This window comes from Globicephala melas, chromosome 10, assembly GCF_963455315.2.
Source record: "Globicephala melas chromosome 10, mGloMel1.2, whole genome shotgun sequence".
NCBI lineage: Eukaryota > Metazoa > Chordata > Mammalia > Artiodactyla > Delphinidae > Globicephala > Globicephala melas.
The window spans coordinates 38,073,491-38,099,748 of NC_083323.1; the positions used below are offsets into that span (position 1 = coordinate 38,073,491).

At 34.7% G+C, this 26,258-nt stretch overlaps 1 protein-coding gene across 1 annotated transcript in view; it reads right to left on the reverse strand.

Annotated features, from left to right (window-relative positions):
* Positions 1-8,066: 8,066 nt before the first annotated feature.
* OTOGL (otogelin like) overlaps positions 8,067-26,258 on the reverse strand; it is a 149,371-nt gene continuing 131,179 nt past the window's right edge. The window contains 10 exon segments of the mRNA XM_060306649.1: positions 8,067-9,960; positions 10,515-10,594; positions 15,837-15,882; positions 17,279-17,398; positions 19,924-20,028; positions 20,488-20,666; positions 21,755-21,818; positions 25,066-25,106; positions 25,191-25,295; positions 25,799-25,900. Of these exon segments, the coding sequence (XP_060162632.1) occupies positions 9,760-9,960; positions 10,515-10,594; positions 15,837-15,882; positions 17,279-17,398; positions 19,924-20,028; positions 20,488-20,666; positions 21,755-21,818; positions 25,066-25,106; positions 25,191-25,295; positions 25,799-25,900 (1,043 nt within the window). The 3' untranslated portion in view covers positions 8,067-9,759.

A 26,258-nucleotide genomic window follows, 5' to 3' on the forward strand; every position in this document is an offset into this window, starting at 1 on the left:
GTAAGCAGCCATGGTGTGAGAAGGCCAAGTGGTTAGAATACAAGCATAACCTCCAGTAGCTAAGGGTGTGCCCCAGCCCACAGCCAGCACGAAAACAGGCCTCAGTTTTCTGCGATCACAAGGAACTTAATTTCTGCCAACAACCTGAATGAGCCTGGAAGAAGAGGACCCAGAACCTCAGATGATGGATCACAGTCCCACCTAACAACTTAATTTCAGCCTGGTGAGATCCTGAGCGCCCAGCTAAACTCTGACCAGACTCCTGACCCACAGAAACTGTCAGATAATAAACATTTTTCTTCAAGCCACAAAATTTGTGGTAATTTGTTTCATGGCAATAGAAAGCTAATACACACCCAACAGTCAATGTGATTGATCAGGTGATAAGCAAGCCTGACCAATCATTGCACAGGATTTCCCAACAAGAGCTCAGAGACAGATGCCCCTTCCTCTTTGTTGACAAACATAATAAAGATGATTCCACCAAAGCTGCGTGGCCGTGGCTGTATGCAAGGTTGCAGTTATCAAAGCTGCACATGCGACAACTTGGGATGCAGTGGGAAAGATGAAGCTAGCAGAGTAAGGGAAGCAGAGGTTGATGCATTCAAGTCCCAGCATTTCATTCTCTCTTGCCCATCTCAAAGTCCGGTTGTCTCAAATTCTCAAATTCTTTGAAGGAATCCATCGGACTGGCACTCATGCTACAGCTCCTCTCCCAGAGTAGTAAGTAACATCACTGGGATTTGAACCCAGACACTCTAGCGCCAGAGTCTGTTCTCCTAACCATTAATTACATAAAGAGCTATAGAATCTCCTTGCTCATTGACTAAATAATTTTGTCTTATTTGATATAATTTAGAGCTCAGGCTAGATCAAGGAAATGAATATAACTTAAAAAGTACAGGTATTTAGGTACTACTTTTAGCAAAAGGTCTAATATATTTATAACCTATGTACTTTATTTCTGAAGTTAAATCATTTTCTAAATGTTGATTTTATTGCACTGTTCTCATCACTGAATAATTCTCATATATTTGGTATTTATTATCCTAATATTATGGTCAGTTTATTTCCTTAAGACTTCTTTGCAAAATTTTATAGACATTTTATTTAAAGTTGATATTTGATCTCAGAGTTTGTACTATTCTAAAATAAAATCAGTGATAAGATTTGGGTGCTAAAAGTATACTATATGTATTACAAAATATATAATTTTTATCCAGGAAAGAAAAGGGCACAAAAAATAAGTGTTCCACAGATGACAAGAAAATGTAGTGCTTTATTTCAACTATGTGTGCCACATAAACACGTAGTATATGCATGTTATTTTAGCCAAAATCAAGCTGCCGAAGATGGTCATTTTTTGACAATGATAGATATAAGCAGTGTTCCTTTTCAATATCTTCTAATTCTTGGGGTTTTTTTTGTTGTTGTTTGTTTGTTTGTTGCGGTACGCGGGCCTCTCACTGTTGTGGCCTCTCCCATTGCGGAGCACAGGCTCCGGACACGCAGGCTCAGTGGCCATGGCTCACGGGCCCAGCCGCTCCGCGGCATGTGGGATCTTCCCAGACCGGGGCACGAACCCGTGTCCCCTGCATCGGCAGGCGGACTCTCAACCACTGCGCCACCAGGGAAACCCAATATCTCTAATTCTTAAGTGAAGAGAAACAATTACCACTGTAGTAAATTTTAAAAGGCTGGTGAGCGTTTCTCTTTTAATACAAACAAACATCATTCTTAAAATATGGGCCACAAATTCCACATGAATCACAATATAGACTCCTTTACTTAAGCTAACGAGTTTTCTATTTTTCTCTTCTATTAAGTGTTAAAATGTTTGTTTGAGGTTGATACTATTCAAAATGGCTAATTCTAAAGAAAAAATGCAAAAATGAGTAGAATTGTTTATGCATTACTTAAATAATAAAATTTATACTTCGGGGTAATTTTGATTTTAGTTCCATCTACCACAATTGTTTCTCTAAGGACTTCACTTTCTCCTTAAAAAGAAAAAAGAAAAAAAATCTGTTTTTTCAAATCCCCAAAGAAACACTTGCTTTTTAAAGAGATGTATACATTTTGTATACATTTTTGGTACACAGGTGTATACAAAAGATGTATACATCTTTGTATACATGGAAAATGTACCATAATTTACCATAAATTTACCCATAATCCCATCAGCCCAAGATAGCAAGTGTTGAACATATTCATCTGTTTCTTCCCGATATTGTTTGTGCAATGCATATATATATTTTTTGGCAAGATTGAAATTATTTACTTTTATATTTTGCTTTTTTTCACAAAACATGTTGCTTCAGTAAAGAATCTTTGAAAATATAATTTTGAATTGTGCATAATAATCCAAGTTATGAATATCATATAATTTATATAACAATAACTGAACTGTAGAACTGTAGATTATTTAAGTTGTTTCCAAATTTGGGGCACCATAAAAAAAATGTTTAAATGGATCTTCAAGTTTATAATGGTGTATCACCAGCACTTTAGTGTAACCCTGGCTAATGTATCTCTAAACAGTGAAGAAACAGAAAAATATAAAAACAAAAAATTTCATAAACTAAAATTGCTTAACAGAACAAAACTGATTTTGGAAGAAATTCTGTTATTTATAATAGATCAAAGTCTACCAGGAAAAGGGAAAGGAAATAATTTACAGCTCTCCCATTTCCAATTCCTTAACTTGGAGTTTTGAGATCTGTAAATACCAGAAACTGGTCAGAAACTGTATTATTACAAAAGTGCATCTTTCAAAAGTACCTGAAGTTTCTTTCATTCCAACTGTCTCCCTGGTCTTTCTACATCTATTCAGACATAGTAGCTGCCAGGAAACAACAGGTTTTAACAGCATCCCACTATATTTTATGAGTGGCCATCACAACACAAACATTAGAGATGAAGAAAGATGGCTAACAACAAAAACAGTAGCTGTGAAAGAAGGAAATTGTAGTTTTTCATGAATTTTGACAATTTGGGTGATCAGAGGAGCATGAAAGGATGTAAGGAGGAGCAAACTATCACCTCAGATTTTTATACTCAGCTAATATATATCAAGTCCTTTTTACATGTTAAACACTATAGTAAGTGCTTTACAAGCATTAAGTCCATTAGCGTTACACTAATCCAATGAGAAATTTGAAAAATATGAAGTGCAAAATCGTTAAATTTAGAGTCACACAGCAAAAGAAGGTATCAGGAGTTGAATTTGTACCTACTTGGTCTGAGAGCCTGAAATCTTAGCTGTCATGATACACTGTGATTAAAAATTTAGAAAATATACACTCCATGTACTTTTCTAGAGAAAAATTACTTGGAGATTTAAATCAAGCAACCAAGAAATAAATCAAACATAAGAAGTAAATAATGGAGCCATTGACACTGATGGTAAGGATTATAGTTTACTCACATATAGAACTATTAATTTGGGTCACAAAACTAGAAGTTATTTATATGTGTCATATATAGCTTTTAATAGAAAATATAGACATAATTTAAGATAATTTTGACACAAAATAAATATGATTGAGAAAGCAGAAAACTTAAATTCCATACTCTTTAGTAAGTATAATTTATTTTTTTATCAATCTCAAGGTTTGCTAATCTCTGTATTTTCTGATAATAGATAATCTAATAATAGAACTTTTATGTTAGCTAGAACTTAAAGCTTTCTAGTTAGCAGTTGTTGAAGAAAAACTCTGAAAGTTAAGGGGTTTTTCCCCAGAGATGCAGTCTAGAGGCAAGATTTCAAGCACTATAGTCATTTTTAAGACTTTATTAGAAAGAAATGAAGGCTGGGAACAGACAGTTGCTGACCTTTGTGCAAATTAGGAAAAGGTGCCTACTCATGACAGGTGTATTAGGAAAAGGCACAATGTCTGATGGATGAATTAGAAAATGCCTCCCCTTTCTTACCTCAGGAGTTATTAGAAACAGGCTCCTCCCTCTGGGAAGATGCAGTCCCAAAGACGGGTGTTTGGCTTGGCAAGAGGCCAGTGCCTCTGTGCAAAGAAAAGGGAATTTCATCCTCTGGGTAGAAACAGTCTCTTGTCTCGGTTCACGACCTGGCTTGAGGAACCTGAGTCAGATTTCAGCACAGCCTCGCCCCTCAGATGAGCACTTTAATACTGGGACCAAAATGTACAATCATTCACAGCGACCCTGTCTGGGAATATTAGCACAAACATGAATCCTAATCCACTTGGGCTACATACAGGCCCTCTGATCAGAGTCATACTTATTCTGTATCTTGAAATCTTCTGAATCTATATATTGTAGCCACACATGTTCTCAATAGATTAATTTTAAGAAATTATTGAGATATCTGGATTTCAATAGTGTTATTTTCTGTGTAATGTGAACATTAATCTTGAAACATTGCATGGTAATTAATTTCATATAAAAAGCTCAGAAAGCTATATTTCCTGTGCTGTACAATATATCCTTGTAGCTTATTTATCTTATACAGAGTAGTTTGTACCTCTTAATCCCCTACCACTATCTTGCCCCTCCCCCTTCCCCCATTGGTAACCACTAGTTTGATCTCTATATCCATGAGTCTCTGTTTTGTTCATTTATTTTTTTAGATTCCACCTATAAGTGATAACATACAGTACTTGTCTTTCTCTGTCTGACTTATTTCAATAAGCAAAATACCCTCCAGGTCCATCTATGTTGTTGCAAATAGCAGAATTTCATTCTTTTTTATGGCTGAGTTATATTCCATTGTATGTATATACCACATTTTCTTTTTCTTTTTTTTTTTTTTTGCGGTACGCGGGCCTCTCACTGTTGTGGAGCACAGGCTCCGGACGCGCAGGCTCAGTGGCCATGGCTCACGGGCCCAGACGCTCTGCAGCATGTGGGATCTTCCCGGACCGGGGCACGAACCCGTGTCCCCTGCATTGGCAGGCGGACTCTCAACCACTGCGCCACCTGAGAAGCCCCGCATTTTCTTTATCTATTCATCTGTTGATGGAAACTTAGGTTGTTCCCATATCTTAGCTATTGTAAATAATACTGCTGTGAACATTGGGATGCATGTATCTTTTCAAATTCATGTTTTCATTTTCTTTGGCTATATAGCCAATAGTGGAATTGCTAAGTCATATGGTAGTTCTGTTTTTAGTTTTTTGAGGAATCTCCATATTGTTTTCCATAGTGATTGCACCAATTTACATTCCCACCAACAGTGTACTAGGGTTCCTTTTCTTCACATCTTTGCCAACATTTCTCATTTATAGACTTTTCGATGATAGCCATTCTGACATGTGTGAGGTAATATCTCATTGTGGTTTTGATTTGCATTTCCCTGATGATCAGTGATGTTGAGCATTTTTTCATGTGCTTGTTAGCCATCTGTATGTCTTCTTTGGAAAAAAGTGTCTATTTGGGTCTTCTGCCCATTTTTAAATTGGGTTGTTCATTTTTTTGATATTGAATAGTATGAGCTGTCTATATATTTTGGATATCAACCCCTTATAGGTCATAATATTTGCAAATATTTTCTCCCCTTCAATAGGTTGTGTTTTTATTTGTTGATGGTTTCCTTTGCTGTGCAAAAGCTTTTAAGTTTAATTAAGTCCTGTTTGTTTATTTTTGCTTTTGTTTCCTTTGCCTTAGGAGACAGATTCAAAAATATTGCTATGATTTATGTCAAAGGGTGTTCTGCCTATGTTTTCTTCTAGGACTTTTATGGTTTCTGATCTTACATTTAGGTCTTTAATCCATTTTGTTTACTTTTGTATATGCTGTGAGAAAATGTTCTAATTTTATTCTTTTACATATAGCTGTCCAGTTTTCCCAGTACCACTTACTGAAGAGACTGTCTTTTCTACATTGTATGTTATTGGCTCCTTTGTCATAGATTAATTGACCATAGGTGTGTGGGTTTATTTCTGGGCTCTCTATTCTGGTACATTGATTTATGTGTCTGCTTTTGTGCCAATACCATGCTATTTTGATTACTGTAACTTTGTAGTAGAGTCTGAAGTAAGGCAGCATGATAACTCCAGCTTTGCTCTTTTTTCTCAAGACTGCTTTCACTAAAAATTCTTAAAGAAATTAAAAATTATGTTCAATTTAATCCCAGATCAGGAGGGGCAGGGAGAAAAACAAAAATAAACAAAATGACAATAGAAATTATTTATGTGTATGTTTTGTATTATTTTTCTCCTACAAACAATACAAGAGAGTTTGTTTTTACTCTTCTCCCTTCCAAAATGACTCAATAAAGAGTGTTAGCTGTTTAAAAAATCTAAGCTAAAAATCACATCTTGTAGTTTTAATGCAACACACACACACACTAAATTTGACAGTTGTCATTTACTGAGGTGAAGAAGACTCTTCAAGGAACTGATTTAAGGAAAGTGAGGCAGGAGAGGGACAAAAACTAATACAAGTCAGATTGTTAGAGAGCAGGCCACTGCTTACACCAAACAGATATATCTGGAAAGGCCAAATGGAACCACTGCATCTTGGAATAGTCATTGAGGATGAGGGGTGACAGTGAGCAATTTACCTGCTGGCTCCTGGACCTGTCCATTGTTCAGAGTTTACTTCACAGGGTATTAATTCCTCCTTTTTTCCAGGCTGCATTACTCAGTTCTTCATGGTAATCAGGGGGCATGATGCTTCTTCCAGGCTCAGAAGTGGTAGGAGAAACCAGAGCCCCTAAGGCAGACATGGGGGAGGGATGCAGTCCTTCCTCCCCAGAAGACTGAGACAGTGGTCAGAGTAAGGCAAGGAGGTCAATGGCTTAGTCTGGGCCTGCTGCACATGTGCTGTGCTGTTCCTGCCTAGTTGCCTCAGGCTGCCTGGGAGGGGAAACTGTCATGAAGATGGGAGCAGGCGGCACCAGCTGCAGAAACATAAGCATGTGTTTGAGTGAATCTGGGCATGAGTACATCAGGAGCAGTGCACATATTGAGTCCAATTTATCATCTACTTATCACCTTTCAACTCATTTTCAATGGGCTGAATGGCCATGTCCCCTCAAAATTCATATGTTGAAGTCCTAACCTTCCATATGATGGTATTAGGAGGTGGACCCTTTGGGCAGTGAGTAGAACATGAGGGTGGAGCCCCCACGAATGGGATTAGTGCCTTTTTAGAAGAGACTCCAGAAAGTTCCTTTACCCCTTCTGTCATGGAAAGGATACAGCAAGAAGACTGCTGTCTTTGAGCCAGGAAGCAGACCCTCACAGACACCAAATCTGCTGGCACCTTGATCTTGAACTTCCCAGTCTCTAGAACTGTAAGAAATAAATGTCTGATGTTTTTAAGTTGCCCAGTTTGTGCTGTTTTGTTATAGCAGCCCAAACTGACTAATACACCACTTCATTATGGCTTTTGTTCATAATAAGAAACACCAGTGAACTCTTATTTCTATAAATCAAATGACTTTTCATCACCATTTGACAGAATAACTCCAATTCCTGGCTTCTATGACCCCCATTAAGGCTCCAGGCTTTACTCCAAACTCTATAACTATTCTTTCTCAGCCTCCTTTCCTGACTGTTCTTTTCTAAGATCCCTTATACTTATTTTATAACTAATTTAAGTGTGAGGAATATGTGATACAAACATAATTCAGAAATCAAAAAATATATTGTTCTACATTGAGAAGTTCATATCCCAGACTCCACATACCCTGATCTAACATCTCTTTACTCAGTTTACTATCCAGTTGTCCCAACACCATTTATGGAAAGTCCATTTGTACCCCTCTGCTGATTTGATGGCCACCTTGAACTACATTCCAAAGAATTTTGGGTTTTCCTTCTGGACTTTCCCCGCAGGTGTGTTTATTTATGCAATACCTACTTTCTCACTAGATTCTAAGTTGCATGAGGGTGAGCCCTGTGTCTATTTTGTATTGCCCATGTTCTCAAGAGCTTAGAACAGTGCCTGACACATAGCAAGTGCTCAATATAGATTTATTGTATTTGAGAATGTTTATGAATTTCTAGGAAAATGTTTCCCTTTTTCCCCACAAATAGGTTTAAAGACAATTCAATATTTTTAATATAATAAATATTTAACAGAGCATGAAAATAAAGAAATGAGTGGTAGACAATATACAATATTATGTACCTCATTTGAGGTAAATACAGTTTCTCTTAAGCAAAATGTTAGTATATTTTAACCAAATAGATTTGATTCAATCTATATGTTAACAGGAATCAAAGAATATTGAAATGTTAATGTCTAGACAGAACACTTATAAGTGTTATTAAGTGCAAATAAGATAAAATCAATTTTTATATACAGTAGATACTGGGGCTTTGCAGATGCAATGTTCATTTGATTCTTTCATCCATTTCTAAGTAACCCTGGGGGGTCCCAAAATATCTAATCTGTTGTAATTTTTCTGGGTAGCATGATTTTGAAATAGAAACAAATCACCTAGCTCAGCCTAGTCATCAGGCTCCCACATCCACTTTTCAATGCAGTTTTACTCTTTTCTCATTGATGTTCAACTTCATTTGATCCTCACAACAATCATACCAAGTGGGGCATTCTCTCCTTTTTACAGATGAGGAGAATCAGATAATTATATACTATAAGTGGCAAACAATTGGGGGGTTTGCAAAGATCTTAGAATATATTCCTTGCAAATGTCAATAATCTACTGTCTTTAAAAAGTGCGGCATTCCACTGTAGAACTACTAATACATTCAAATCATTTTATTTCATCCTTCATTGGCAAAACAGCAGCATGAACAGAAAAATAGCATGCAACTTCAATAGTTAGGCAAATACATCTCAAATATCAGACGTCTATGAGACAGTAAATAGCTAACTAAATGTTAAATAATAACAACATATTTGAAAACAGTTTTAATGGTACAAAAAATAAAAGCCCGAGATCTCCCTCCTCTATTTAGCAAATGATGCTACATTTCCCCGTTCCTTATTATTCAGGTAACTATTACATGTATGTATATACATATGTATGTGTGGCATTTTTTCCTTGTTTTTAAAGGAATTGAGTTTAAAATTCTTAATTCTAGGCAAAGCAAACTCCTTAAGAATAAAAGGTTCTGTGATACACACCTTACCATACTGTTCAAAAGGAAAGAACATATTGCTGGAATGTCAAAGATGTAGACTTAAATCAGCTGTTAACATGAATTCACTATATCATTACACTGGATGAATTTGTACAAGTCACATAGCTTCTCTGGTTATCTGATAAATTTGCAAAATAAGGGAAATTTGCAATAACATTCCTAATATCCACTCAGACTTCAAATAATCTAAAATCCTATTGTTCTATGATCAGTCTCTAAGCGTACCACTCTTTATGACTATCCAGATGCCACTATTAACTGATTACATTTACCAGAATAAATAGTAGCAATGAAGAGTATCTTATTTCGAATAGCTATGGCAGACTTTTCAAATTAAAAAGAAAAAACTATTGAGTGAAACTGAAAGAATCCTACAAAACAACCTTCTAATAGATGAGAATATAATTGCATGCTGCAATTATATACATAACAGCATTTCAGCTGAACACCTTAAAATCATTTGATTCTCTAAAATAGACTAAGTCAATAAATGAAGTTTTTCCTGGAAATTTTATTTATTTTGTAGCAAGTGTTAAATTGCCATATCCCATAGTCTGAAAAATACATTATTAAACAGTATAAATCTGCCCAGTGCCTTAAAAAGAGCGATAAAAATTAACTCCATTTGACCTTATGATGTTGCATAGAGTTCTTGGAATCCAAGAATTTAATTCCACTGGCATGTGCAGTCTATAGGTTCCTGGAGAGTGTGCAGGACTTCAGTGCCATTGCCTGAGCAATACAGTGGCACAGTAAAGTTGCGTACCCCATTTTCACGACAACACTTACAGAATCTTAGATGGCTCTCAATATTGATGTTAAATATGGTAGCTGATGGGCATCTTCCATCGCAAGATGCAACATTTATCTGTAAGAAGAGATGAGAAAATTGTTTAAAAAATTTTAAAACAGTGATATTGATTCCACTAAGGTAGCACATTGTTTGTCCAAGATGGCAATCTGACATAACTCAAAGTATGAAATGTGCACACATAACTAGACAGATCTGTGGAATACAGTAATCACAATCTAATGATTCTATTGTAACCTGTATTGTATCACAATTAAGTAGACTACAGAATCAGACAGGTCTTATTAAAGTGGGAAAAGTTAGAACTAAGACTATTTTTGCTGATTAAAATTACACACTTAAGACAATATGTGGTTAAATATATTTAGGTTTAAATTTCCATCTCTCTGTATTGCAATTAACATTCAGAACTGTTGATTATTTATGCCAAGAATAATTCATACTTCTTCACAAACAGAATATTTTAATATTAGAATGTAGGAATAATCTCCAAAAGTTAAATATTTTAAATGTTGGCATTTTGTTGGCTTACAAACTTACCAGTGCTGTGACACATATACTTCTGGAAAGACACATACGCTTTATGTAACAAATGATATTTTTCCACTTACAGAGGTTTGACTTATACAGTCCTGTTTCCTTATGATTGATCTAATAATCACTTTCTGGCATATTCTTTCATCTCGTTTGCCTGATAAAATACAGAATGTATTTATTCATCAAAAGTCCGTATCAAATTGTTTCTTAATTCAATTAAACATATGAATATATTTATAATTGAAAACTGATATATTTATATAAAACATATTTCTATAATAAGAGATAGTGAGAATTTTACTCTTACATAGTGTATGTTAATATTTATTTTCAACTTCTTTTCTCATATATTTTCTAGCTTTATATTTATCTCTTTATCTTATTGTCTCAGAATAATTATCATAATCATAAATCAAACATATTCCACACATGGAGTAATGCTAACATCAACCCGTGTCAGGTGTATATTTATTATTATATTTAATGTAATATTTAAGCATTATATTTTAATGTAATACATATTTACATGTACAGGTAAATATACATGTACATAATTAAGGCATACATACATACATATATATAAATCAATTTTAAAATATAAACTGATAGATTTAAAATCACATTATCTTAATGGATATTAATGTAAAATTCAAGAATGTAACTGAATTATTATCAACCATGTTGAAATGTATGGATGACTCATACTTGATTTTATGGCTCTGAAATGATGTCACAATTTCTAATGAAAACACTTTGTATTAATTAATCTATTAATATGCTTCTGTGTGCATGATGTATTATCACTTGATAATACACCCAATAATATATAGTTAATGCTGTATGACAGAGAATGTAATCCCTGAATCAGGATACAAAACAACCAAGGTTCTCATCTCACTCTGTTACTAATTTGCTCTGTCATTTTAGGAAAGAGACTAAATCATTCTGAGTTTCCTTGTTTGCAAAAGACTGGAATTAGAGCTCCAATCTTCAAATGAGTTTAGTCGCAAAATCTTTATTTAAAATAAATGCTTGAGGGCTTCCCTGGTGGCGCAGTGGTTGAGAGTCTGTCTGCCGATGCAGTGGACACGGGTTCGTGCCCCAGTCCGGGAAGATCCCACATGCCACGGAGCGGCTAGGCCCGTGAGCCATGGCCGCTGAGCCTGCGCGTCCGGAGCCTGTGCTCCGCAATGGGAGAGGCCACAACAGTGAGAGGCCCGTGTACCGCAAAATAAAAAAATAAAATAAAATAAAATAAATGCTTGTATGAAATCCCAACATGTGAAGTATATAAAAGTTAAGCCACTCTGGTTGAAGCAGAGATGGGTAGCAAAGACTGCCTGAAATTAAACTGTTCTTTTCAAGGTCATCTATGACTTTCAATTACTATTGTCAAAGATCACATCTCAGTTCTCATCCTACTTGACTTCTCAGCAGTGTTTGACTCAGTCCATCACTCTCTCCTCCTGGATACACTTTCTGCACTTGGCTTCCAGAGCGTACTCTTTGCTCTGCCTCCCATCTCTTTGTGGCTCCTTCTCAATCTCCTATGCTTGTTCTTTCTCCTTTCCCCGACCTCCCAAATACGGTGTGGACTGAGGCTCAGTGTTGGTGGCAGAGGGCAGGCTGTTTTGTTCCTTATGATGCTTTCACCCAGTGGTTACTTCATTAGCCCTTCTATTCTCATAAGTTTTAAAACAAAGAATAGTCAAGAAGGAAACCATCTTTGACATGACCTATAAGATCCTTATCTTCTTCTATCACTTTCATCCCTGTGCTGTGACTGTACTTTGCCATTTCCTCCACCTTGAACACTCTTCACTCTACCTGGCTGGCTCCCAAGGACATTCAGTCCCTATTCAAATGACACCTCATCACAGAGGCATTCTCTAATCACGCACTTAAATGAACAACCCAATTTCCCTCCCTCTCCATCACTTTTATTCTGCGCTATTGTTCTTTACACCATTCATCACTACCTGACATAATAGTGTATATTTACCTCTTATTGTTTCTTCCCCTTCTTGATAACGTACACTATGCATGCAGATATTGTTTCATCCTCTATCATGGTCCCAGTGCCCTTTTAAAAGGGTGTCTGGTACGTGAGAGGCACTCAGTAAAAATCTGTTTGTGTTAACTCATTCAATGAATGAAACTGGGACAGCATAAATGTATTGTTAGTTGGCTGGATTTGTTCGTGCCAAGAGCCATTTCCTATTTATTCCTCAGAGACTTTATTGTAACACATTTTGCTTAGCATAGCACCTGCAACAATACGCAATATCCACAGTCTCTCTGATAAAGCCTCGTCACCCAAAAGCGAAGACTACAGACGGGGGTTCTCTAATGCCAAAGCAGAAACTACTTCACAAGGCCTTATACATCAGATGAGAGAAAATGAGGGGGCTTGTTATTATTCTGTACTTCAAAGAGCTTGGCAAAATTGAAATATCCTGAGGCCAGGCACTGGAGAGGCCTAAATCTATTGAGTATTATTGATTAGCGTGATACACTTTTCTGAACCTTCATTTCCTCACCTGTAGGGAAACCATACCTACCTCCCCACCTACCTTCCAGAACTGTGGTGAAGATTCGTTGCAGTACTGTCTGCTATGGGTTTAATAGAGTGTTGATGCGTGACGGACAATCAAGAGTAGCAATACGGTCAAGTCAAACAGATCTTCCCCTGTCTGCCCTCAGATAACATAAATACACTCACTTCTCTAATAGTTAAAATGGGGTTACAGAATTCAAGGTGTTTACATTGCAATGTGATTCTATTCCTATATCTCATACCTGTGGAAGAGTCTAGAATCTAAAGAAGCAGAAGGAAAAAGACATGAGAGCATAAAAATATAAACTTCCTTAGATTCTGGAGCCTAAATTTCACTCATTGAGTTCTTGATACAATGACTATTTGATACACATTAGTTTACATTTGATTCAGAGAAAACAATGAAAAACTGCTCATTTCTAATGAGCAAAAATTTCCATTAGTATGTGTCTAAGAGCCCCAGTAATTAAAAAGCATTAAGTGGTACTCTATTACCCACTAAAATCCTGGCAATATAGCTGTTATGGGTTGAATTCTGTCTTCCAAATACTCCTATGTGCCTCAGAATGTGACCTTATTTGGAGAGAGGGTTTTTTTCGGAGGTAATCAAGTGAAAAAGAGGTCATTAGGGTGGGCCCTAATTCATATGACTGGTGTCCTTATGACTGGAAATTTGGAAACAGATCCACTTACAAGGAGAACATGAACATGAACATGAAGATGGCCGTCTAACAAGCCAAGAAGAGAGGCCTGGAGGAGACCCTTCCCTCACAGCCCTCAGAGGGTATCAACCCTGCTGACACCTTTGTTTTAGACTTCTAACCTCCAGAACTTTGAGACAATCAATTTCTGCTAAGTCACCCAGTTTCTGGTATTTTGTTAACAGCAGCCCCAGCAAATGAATACAAGAACAAATTGGACATCCGAATGTTTGTTGTGGGTGGGTATGAATGTGTTGGATTTTACTTTTCACACCTCATGTAAATAGACTCTGTCGTTCCAGCCCTGCACTGATGAGCAGATATCATCAGTCAGCCTCTGCCCTCTCCTAAAACTTATACTGATGATGTTCCAGAATATCACTAGTGGTTAAGAAGCAGGCTGTGAGATCAGGCCTGGAGGGAAATCCCACAAGAGGTATGACTTAGATGAGTTACCTAAACTCTCTAAACTGAAAATCAGGATAAATGCAGAACCCATCATTGGAATTTTGTGAGAAATAAATTGTCAGTAGAAAACAGGTGAGTTTCTGATTTATAAGCTGTTATTATGTTCAATAATATATATTTTACTTATGTTTCATCAAAATTTTAATTTATTTTATTTTTTTAAAGATAATTATTTTATTTTATTTTTAATTAATTAATTAATTAATTTTTCACTGCGTTGGGTCTTCGTTGCTGCGCGCTGGCTTTCTCTAGTTGCAGTGAGCGGGGGCTACTCTTCGTTGAGGTGCACGGGCTTCTCATTGCGGTGGCTTCTCTTGTTGTGGAGCACAGGCTCTAGGCGCGCGGGCTTCAGTAGTTGTGCCTCGTGGACTCTAGAGCGCAGGCTCTGTAGTTATGGCACACAGGCTTAGTTACTCCGCGGCATGTGGGATCTTCCCGGACGAGGGATCAAACCCGTGTCCCCTGCATTGGCAGGCAGATTCTTAACCACTGTGCCACCAGGTAAGTCCCTAATACATTTTAATATTGTTTTCAATATGACTAACACCTCTAAATAGACAAGACTATTCTTACATATTTATGGGACTTACCTGGTGGTAAGAAGTTCAGAAATCTCCCTTGAGAGGCATGATAATTTGTGTCTAAAAATCCAACCCTACACAGTGGCATTATTAACCTGAATTGTGTTGTAGACTTTTTTCCCAAAAGCTTCTCTAAACAATGTTAAAATTACTATTTATGCCAAGTTTCCTAAAACGTTTTTCTTTTTTTTTGTTTTAGTATTTTCATTGGATTTTAATAACTTTATTATATGTGAGATTGAACATTTTTTTCTATTATTAAAGTGAAATTTGCATTAAAATAAAACTAACCATTTTTAAATACACAATTTAGTAGCATTTAATACATGCAAAATGTTGTACATCCACCACCTTATCCAATATCAGAACATTTTCATCACCCCAGAAAGAAACCCCATACCCATGAAGCAGCACTCCTCCACTCCCCTCTAAAACGTTTTTCTTGACATAAATTCATGAACACAAAAAATAAAATCATAAACACATAAATAAAAATGGTTGCATGAACACCCCTCTATTCTATTTCAGTCCTTAAAATCATTAAAACGCACTATGAAATAAACCTTATAATTCAAATAAATATATTGCATGCATATAATTTTGTCAAAATAATTATGGGAAGTTTTATATATATGATTTAAATATAATTGACTAAATTGGTATTTCTCAAATATATTATACAGAACCATAGATATGTTCAAATAGGTTTGGAAAATATCACACTTTCTATATCCTTATTGACGTCTCATCATAACCTCCTTTGTGTAGTTCAGCCTGTTCAAAGCACATTTGACCATAGGGCACTTTCAAACTTAAAACCTACTGAAATCCTGTGCAATACCTTTTGAAAAATGCAACAATAAATTTCTAATATTTAAATTAAAATTCATCTCAATTAAAAACTTATGCTCCAGAAGATAAAGATTAAATTACAAAATAATCAACCGCATGACAAAAACATTTAAATAATAAACATTATAAAATTTGTTTCCCTCATTGCAACATAGGAACTGAATTTTATGTGAAAAAATAATAATCATGAGCAATTAAAACTAATCAAATTAATGTATGTAATTTGTCTTCACTTACAGATCTTGCAACAGCCTTCATTATAAAGCTTTACAATCCCTTCATTCTAGGAAGAAAAAAGGAATAATGTTAAAATTCAGTGTTTTGTCATTTCATCCTAAACTAGAAATAAAAAAACAACTTTCTCAATATTTTTACTAAATATCACAAAGACTTTATAGAAAGATGATTGAAATTTAACAATTTCTAATAAGAATTTTTGTTTGTAAAATTAGGAGCAGATATTTTGTTTAAAATTTGTTATTTCTTCATTAGTAATATGAAAAAGTGCAAAAGGATTAACTTACTTAAAAGAACCCATTTTAAATACCACAAAAGATTTTCTTACCAAATCAAAGTACTAATAAGGACTCTAAATAGAGGCCATTATATCTTTTAAACTCCTCAAAACAATCTGAACTACTTTTTGAGACTAGACTGAGTTCCTGAATATAACTGAATGTTAAAATGATGTCTCTTTTTCTTTAATATTTTATTATTCAAAAAAAATTCCCCACTTCAGGATGTCTCTTGACAAAGGCTAAATTAAGAAAATTTCATCTATTTTGGAATTCTTACAGTAAGTTGCTAATTGCTTTTAGTAACTTGCTAATTGTAATTCAAATAAAAGAATTTATTCTATAAAAATGAATCTGTGAAATAAGATGATGCCTAAGATTCCTTCAAGAGCTGAAATTCTATTACTTTAGTACATATTGTATCTCACTAGCCAACCAACTAGCTAACCATCATCACTAAAACGGCACATCATGAAAAAAAAGTGAATGTGCTATTTCTCCACACTTAAAGAAAAATATTGCCTCGCACAACAGAATAAAGCTTACTTTTCATTAGGGATTATTATCTCCTAAATAATTAAGGCTACAAAGAATCTTTTTTTAAAAATTGTGTGACTTTCGAAAATCTACTCTCCCAATAGGCTCTTCTACGAGAGAAAAGGGAATTGGAAGAGCAAAACTAAAGAATCAGCAGTGCTCTGGCATGTGCTGAGTTTCACAGTGGCCCATGCTCAGAGAAACTACGGCAAATTTCACTTAGGCTAGTATGCTTTAAACAGCAAATGACAGCATAAATCTGCTGTGTGTTTAAGAAAGAGAAATTTGACCAAGTTCTGATTGATTAGTTTATTAATCCATATGGAAAGAAGAGGCTAAGTTGGCTGATCAAAGGATTTTTCAATAATCCTTTGGTCTACATATTAAAAACCCAGACATAGCATCATGTCCATTCAGGGAGACTCAAAATTATTTGGAATGCCATATATAACTCAAAGTGTCAAACTGAGAAAATATAACAGAGCTTTTATGTATACATGAAAATAAAACATTTAGCAAAATAAATAAGCCATAATGTATGTATGTATGACCTTGGAAAACATATTAATGTGTATTTTCTAAATTATATTTAATGCCAAATTTTCTTAGCTATAACAAGGTACAAACCATTTTGCATTCAGTCTCATTAAAAGGGGGACAGACCATACTGTACTTCAGAATCATCGTCCCTTCGTCAGTCTTAACACATTCAAATGTGGTACAATTATAGTTCCAGGTACTCCCCTCCTAAAAATAAAAGAGAAAGTTACTGTTTGCTTATTAAAATCTGCTATATTTCTTAAGTAGAATGTTTCCTATCCTACTGAATCAAAAGTCAAGATTCAGAGAGCTTCTTGTAACATAAAATGTCCATCTGGCAATGTCCCCAAACTTATCTAAAATAATTAAAAATACATATATGTGGTATGTGTGTGTGGGGGTGTTTTGGTTTCATACTAGAACCAAGATGTAAATGTGAAACAAAGCAACAGAGAGGAAAGAAGCAAATAGGTATCCTTTTCTACTACAAAATTAATTATCTAACGTGGCCAAGTGTCAAGGGTCTTGCTCTAATATTCCCTTACTAATTATAAAACAACAAGTCATAATACTTAGTACACCTCCTCTCTTGAGGTTTGTTTATTTTTCCTTCTACTCCCTTATCACCAAAAAATTTAAAAATCTTTGGATGATAGTGATTATTCACCTGTGGTTCTAGTTTTCTATACCTTCTGGTTATTTTTAAACATATCCCTATTCTTTTAATAACTTTTTCAACATATTAAGTGTTTACTTCATTCTTTTTTAAAAAATTTATTTATTTATTTTTGGCTGCATTGGGTCTTTTTTACTGTGCATGGGCTTTCTCTAGTTGTGGCGAGCAGGGCTACTCTTTGTTGTGGTGCGCGGGCTTCTCATTGTGGTGGCTTGTCTTGTTGCGGAGCACAGGCTCTAGGTGCATGGGCTTCAGTAGTTGTGCCACTCAGGCTCAGTAGTTGTGGCACAAGAGCTTAGTTGCTCCGTGGTATGTGGGGTCTTCCTGGACCAGGGCTCGAACCCAAGTCCCCTGCATTGGCAGGCGGATTCCTAACCACTGTGCCACCAGGGGAGTCCCTAAGTGTTTATTTCATTCTTGATTTCAGAATTCCTCTTTAGAAATAAAATCAGCTGAAAATAACTATTATATAATTATTAGGCTGTAATTGTTGATATATTTTTTAATTTTATAACCTGCATTTAAAAATGCTAGTCAGACTCTGACTTGAAGATTCCTTGTGAACCAGCAAAGAATTCTGACAAACTTTATTTTCTGTAGATTCTATTTTAATGTATAAATATCATCAGGTCTTCTATGAATCTCAACTGGAAAAGATCTGCAAGTCCAGGTATAAAAGAAGATAAAACATTCAAATATGAATATTAATTCTAATATTCAATTCAAATAGTACTATCTAATTTATCTGAAATCAAAAATTACTTGTTCCATAAGAATTAGATTTCTAGATAACTAAAGCTTATCTTTGAAAGAGCCAAGAGTTAACAATCTTCATATATGTTTACCTATATTACATTACTTGTTGTGTTCTCAAAAAATATTCTAAACATAATTTAATCTTTCATTTAAATTTCAGGGCTATCACAGGATTACTGACATCTATAGAGTTTATGTTGCTCTTTCACTAAATCCCCACATGACAGTATATTTTCAAGTAGTCTCTGATTCCTTTTCTCTCACACCTATGTCTCCTCATTTTATAAGCTTCCTTTTTCAAGTCTCCCTCTTTAAAATGATATAATATGAAACAAATATTGCTATGATTAAACAAATAAACAATATCAACATTATTTAAATCAATACACTATTTTTCACATAATTATAAAACAATAGACTATGAAACAATAAGATAATTGTTCACTTTTCTTATTTAATAAAATGCACAGGATTGGAGAAATCTCTTTTTCTTTTGGGTCTATGAGTAATCCCTTGTACTTAAGAACAACATAAATAAGACCTCCATATAATTAAACTATTAATGGAAAAAATTTAAGGATAGCAATAATAAATTGGAACTACCTTCAGGTAATGTAAATTATAAACAGAATTTGTGAGCCTCCTAAATCTGATGACATCACTAACAACTGTACTAATCATGGTTCCATTCTTCTATTCTAAAAAAGGAAAGGAGTAGGTCAGTCTTCAAACCTCCATAGAGTTATTATGAGATAACAGAAGAATTCTGAATAATAATTTTATTGGTTTGGGCAGAAAGATGTGGTATAGCATTCATTACTCTTGGGATCTTCTTTTTAAAAATTTTTTCAAATATTCTTAATCTTTTGTCATATTTACCCACTGAAATCTTTGATACCTGAAATAATAAAGTGCTAACAACTTGAGTTTCAGATTTCTATCAAAATGTTTCATTTCAAATGAGTGAATAAAATAACATTGTTCTTTTCCTTTGTTCTAATTATTAGAAATCAACATTTCTCAAAGTCCATTCCTAACATCTGGGGAAAAAAGTAAGGATCTATGATAAAATAAGTTTGAGAAACCATTTTAACATGCTCCTTTACAACAGAAATCAGATACTTTAAAATGTAACTATGTCTTGTGTGTTGTAAGCATGCTGTATATGGGTGTGTTTGTTGTATGTGGAACACTATGTGTGTGTGTGAGTGATATTTTTCAAATTTATGGAACAGCTTCTTTAGAAAATAGCACAGACAGCTACCCATGGAGCACATTTTAGGAACGAAGAAATTCATACCTCATATATAACTGATGTTCCATTTTCCATTTGAAATTTGCAGGATACATTTTTGCAGGTACCACAACAATCATAATCACTTGGCGATGGAGTGTATACCTGGTGCTGTGCATAATAATAATAATTTGAATTAGCCAATAACAATACTGATATTTTTAATGAATTCATTCTGAAAGTGCTTCCCAATACAACCTATGCTGTCTCAGAGCACCTGTAAAGCATTTCTGAGGTTGAATTTGAAGCACTTCAAATAATAACTGACTTTATATAGCTGTATTAGAAGTGAAGTAGATGTTAACCTTTACATCTAGCAACCAAGATTCATCAAGTAGATTTAACAAGCTCAGGTCAAACAAGCTGTATAGGTAATAAGATTCCTGAAGCTCAAGGTTATACACAGGAAAAGGAAACTGCATTATATAGATAAGTTACAAATTAAAAGATTATTAAAGAACTATTCAAGTGTATATTTTTAACTTATGGAGTATTCACTCATTCAAATTCTACAGCTGCCATTTAAAGATTAATTAACTCTCACCAGAATGACTTACAAAGAATACTTACAACATCACATTCTTTTGAACAATTCAACATTGTAAAATTCAAAGTGTGGAAGCCTGTAAGGTTATCTTTCTCTTCTAGACACTCTACCATGTAACAAAAGTCCCCTTCCAAATACTTTATCATAGATTGGCCAGGATTCAATACTGATACTTCTTGAAACACACACACATCATCCTTTTCTAAGAAAACAAAAAAAGTCAACAAAAAGTAGTATATTAAGTTTTTTATTAACTGATCATTGGAACTTTTATTTAAGTTTATGTTTTTATTGTGATATGCAATTTTTTCAAAACCAGTAAAGATCTTTACCTTTATATATTGTTAACAGCTCAAGAGTTCACTTAATAATGAATGTAGCATTTATTCCTTAACACAGAGTAAGAAATTGATTCCTAAACTCAACTGCTATACACTGTTTGAACTGCCTCTAAAAACTATACTTTATAGCAGATTCCAGAATTTTAGCCCAAAGTGATCATCAAGCTACTTGCTGTTCCCTCTTCTGGAAACATAACATGACAATTTTGGGGAGTGGATATAAATGGAGGCAAAATCTAAATCAATAACAGTAGGTCTCTTCATGAAGGGATTGTGTAACATTTCATGTTTTTTGTTATTTTGAGAGAAATTTTTCAATTTTTTGTGTTGCAAAATAAAGTCATATAAATCATACTTTATGATGAAGGTAGGTGATATAATGTGCTATCACATCATTAAAAGTGGCTCATAGTAGGCTAGAATAGTGATGAAGAATGCAGCTCAGAAGCTCTTTGTGCCTTGTGAACATAGGATTTAACTCTTCCCTCATATAAAAATACAAAAGTTTTAAGCTATTAAACAAAAGTTTATTTTCTATTAACCTACTAATACTTAATATGAAGATTTGTTATTTCATAGAAAAATCAACCTTATGCTTTGCAGTGTTAACATCAACAATAATAAAACAGTGAGCAAAAATCTCTTTTAGATGTTGTCTACTTTTAAATTAAATTATATACACTAAAAAGAACCCTGGCATCAACTTTAAATTCTGTGAAGCCTCTGAAAATGAATCATTTTTATGTCCTGTTACCAAGTTTCTCAGAACATTTAGGAATATTACAAAAGAGGAAATTGAAAAATAAAAAGTATACTTTTTATACTTAAAAACTGGCTAATGGCTTAAAATGTGTAGTACATCTCAAAACTTATTTTTAATTTATTCACAGTAAACAACAGATATCAATAATATTCATTATCATTTAAAAGTTTCAAAAAACATAGTTACCACAGAGATACTGTACACATCCACAGTCACTCTGAAAGTTGAGGTCTATTGCATGAAATTCTCCCTATTAGAAAGATATTATTATATGACTTATCAATATGGCTTATTATATTACCATTGTAAAAAAAATGCACAATATAACATCTAATAAGTTTCCTACCCCACAGCCACATAGCAAGTTCATAAAAATATTTGACAGTGAACAAGCTTTGATTAACCCAGTGGTCATTTAATTAGTAGCCTATAGAAAATACAATAAAAATGTGATCATAGACCACTCAATCTCTCTAAACTTAAATTTCCTTATCTATTAAATGAGTGAAGGTGGATAAGATGATCTTTATGATTTGTCCTAACTTTAAAATTATATTGTTAGATTCTGAGCTTCTAGTGGGCAATTAGAGATAAAAGAATGCTTGCTAACCCTAGAAAATTCTCTTGATGAAAATGTTCTTGATCTGCTCTGTAGAGGTGGTCCAGAACTCTGATGTCTGCATCAGAGCAAGGCTTCTTTAGCATATAAAACAAGAGCAGAAGAGTGTAGTACAATGATTAGTAGCACAGGCACAGGAACAAGACTGCCCTTGTGCCAATCATGCTCTGCTACTTAATAGCTTTGTCATCTAGGGCAGATTACTTAGCCAGTCTGCTCCTCACCTTCCTCATCTGTAAAATGGGGATAATAATACCGTCTGCCTCAGAATTGTTGAAAGAAATAAATGGATCAACATATGTAAAGAGCTTAAAACAAGCTGATGTACAGAAAGTGCTATAACCTTTAGCTGTTAGTAATTTGCTGTTATGACCAATGCTTAAACTTTTCCCTACTAGGGAAATGGTATAGGTTCTTCTCAAGTGTAGGACTCAGGCTTAAAGTTTCAAGGATTGTATTTTAAACATCAACTTTTCCTGGGTGTGTTTAATTTTCATATGACATCAGTAATAAAAACTAATTTGATTCTTGACACAAAAAATAACTCAAATTCATAGTAATATATAAAAGGCACTTTTCTCCATAAGTTAATAATATCTCACTTTTTATAGTGCTTTACGAGATGTAAAGTAGTTTCATAGACATTAACGCCTTTGATGTTTTATGACTTTTAGTCATTATACAATTCTAATGGGATTGGAAATAAAATACTGGAATACAGAGTTAAAAATAATAATAAATCAAACTCCCCCACTGCATAAATTACTCCAAAAGATTAGATAGTGCTTTTTTAAAATATATCACCTTAGGGACTTCCCTGGTGGCGCAGTGGTTGGGAATCTGCCTGCCAATGCAGGGGACACGGGTTCGATCCCTGGCCCGGGAGGATCCCACATGCCGCGGAACAGCTAAGCCCGTGCGCCACAACTACTGAGCCTGTGCTCTAGAGCCCGCGAGCCACAACTGCTGGGGCCCGAGCGCCTAGAGCCTGTGCTCCGCAGCGAGAGGCCACCGCAATGAGAAGCCTGCATACCGCGGCGAGGAGTGGCCCCTGCTCTCTGCAACTAGAGAGGGCCCACACAGCAACAAAGACCCAATGCAGCCAAAAATAAATAAATAAATAATAAATTTAAAATATATATATATATATCATCTTAGACACTGAAACAAATATTTAGCAATTTCAGGAACAATGGGTCAGGTCAATACCTTTGTAGAACAAGGAATGTTAAAAATAAATTGCCTTGCATGAGCGTTTAGACACAACCCTTGGTCTAATTCCTGAAGATCTCAGTCTATCATTTACTCTCTCTAGACCTCAGTTTTCTTACTTATAAAATGAGCTAAATATATCTACTTTGTAAAGAGTCAATGAAATAATATACAAAACTTGTTATGTAAACTGTGAAGAACTTGAGAAAAATACAATATCAGAATTCCACTCTTTTCTGTAGGTTATATATATAGTGTATACACAAAATAATCCAAGAGAATTTTTATGAAAGTTACTTGTAAAGCTTAAACATTGTATGCAAATCACAGATGGTAACTCATCATTAGAGTAAATGTTAGATTAATGCTTTGTTTTTGTTTTTTTTTTGCGGTACGCGGGCCTCTCACTGTTGTGGCCTCTCCTGTTGCGGAGCACAGGCTCCGGACACGCAGGCCCAACGGCCATGGCTCACTGGCCCAACTGCTCTGCGGCATGTGGGATCCTCCCAGACCGGGGCACGAACCCGTGTCCCCTGCATCAGCAGGCGGACTCTCAACCACTGCGCCACCAGGGAAGCCCAATGCTTTTTTAAAATACAATTTAATTAATTTATTTGACATACAAAAAGCTGTACGTAATTGATGTATACAACTTGACATATTTGGAGATAAGTATACATCATGAAATATCACCATGCCATAGACCTATCCATTAACTCCAAAAGTTTCCTCCCACTCTCTTATTTATTATTATTATTATATTGTGAAGAACACTTAGCAAATTTTAAAGTCTACAATACAGTGCTGTTAACTATAGTCACTATGCTGTACAACAGTTCTCCCAGCACTTATTCATTTCGCATAACTGAAACTTTGCACCCTGCTTTTTAAATGAAACAGTGGCATCCTAAGAAGGGTTCTGTTACTTTAAAAACTGCCTCATTTATTCCCCTGAATATAGCCTTGGCCTGAAAAGTCTGAATGAGTTTTTAATGATATACATTGTTTGAGAAGGAAAAGAAAAAGAAAATCTTTGTGAAAGAAAACATGTCTTCTTTGATAAATAAGGCCAGGAATATATTATCTTTCTCAAGTCTTAGAGGCATACCATGGAGGTAAATATTTAAAGAAAAAAAAAAAAAGACTTGTAAAGCACCATAACCTCCATCTAATGGTTAAATAAGTGATACCAGAGTCATAATTATTATTTCTAAAAATTAAATTTTTGGAATTTCTGTAAGGTTTGCATGTTCATACATAACCCCTAACAAGGTACAGACAGTTACATGTCTATACCCCCTCCTCCTCTGAAACAGATGCATTGTTAGTGCACTTTCTTAAAGAATCATTGGAAAACCTTTCATTATTGAGGTAATATATTTTCAATACTGTGCTTATTTTAAGACCGGTGAACTTACGTAGATATAAGGCTGGTAGATTCAGTCACCAGTGGAAAAAAAAATAACATATTGATTGTACTTTCCTGTCTCAAGTATAATTTAAAATGTTGACTGCTCCCTAATATCAGAGAAGATTTAATCTACTTCAGTACAACCTAAAGAGAATAATTCCATTAACTCTGAAAAGAAATCAGAAATGAAAGCAATAAAGGAAGAATAAACTGATTTAAATTATATTAAAATTCAATAAAAATATGTGTTCTTACCACTTCACAAGTTGGCACAACAAGACTTTCACAGCTACATTCTAAAAGGCAAAAAACAACATATTTATATTGATCGTATATATTAATACATTCTAGTAAAACTTTAAAATATGAAAATTAGTTACCACAGTGCCATATTGGACAACATTGACCAGATACATTTTCTTTCACAAGTTTCATATCTTGTGCACAGTCGAGTAGTGGCGTAGGACAGAGATTTGGCTCACACACTAAATAGAAAAATAACATGAGTAAAGATTAACGTCACGTAGTTGCTGGTTTTCACTAGCTACCATTTAGTTCACTGCCATTACTGATGTGATACATGGACTTGGATCTCCCCAGAGCTGCCTCTCCCATCACCCAATTGCAGTGTGTTGGTAAGGACCGAACAAATACAAGCACATACAACAACAGTAGTAGAACTAGGACACACTCATCAGGTTAAGAGCCCTGAGAAATGGCAGGGGGGCAAGAAGAGAAAGGAGGTGAAGAGGGTATGGAATCACGTGTATATCTAGAAAGTCTAGGATGATGAGAAAAGTCATAGCTAATCTATTTTGGGGAGGTAACAATACTGTCCAAGAAGCACTCTTAGATGTATGAAAACATTACATGTATTTAATATGCTAGAACTCAACTAAGGTCTCATATAACAGTACAATTAACATGCATTGGCCTTCTTAAATATTGAACATATCTAGATATTTTTAATTAGTTAAAATATACTTACCACAGTAATACTGAGGACAACAGAATTGTGTAGTATTAAGATCCACAGTGAGAAATTCTCCGTCAGTACATAGTGGAATAGGTTCAGTGCAGGATTTGCAAACTAAAGGTGAAACAAAAAGGCAAAGTCGCAGCTGAGCTAAAAACAAACTAGTTATCAGTTCAGATTACTGTACACATATAAAATCAAAATAAAAATACATTATGTAAAACAAAATAGGAAGCAAGGAAAATAAGGATTTAATAAACGGATCTCCTTATTTGGTCATAAAAACAATAATACTATCTGAGTGTATTGCTTTATACTTTCCCAAGCACAGTGACACAGAAGAACCATCTTACCAGAAATATAAGATTTCAGGAGTAATTTGTTCTTACTAGGATCAAAATACCATTGATATACTTATTTTTCTTAATTCACTACTCTGGATCACTCCCATGAATGAACAATGTAGTAGGCA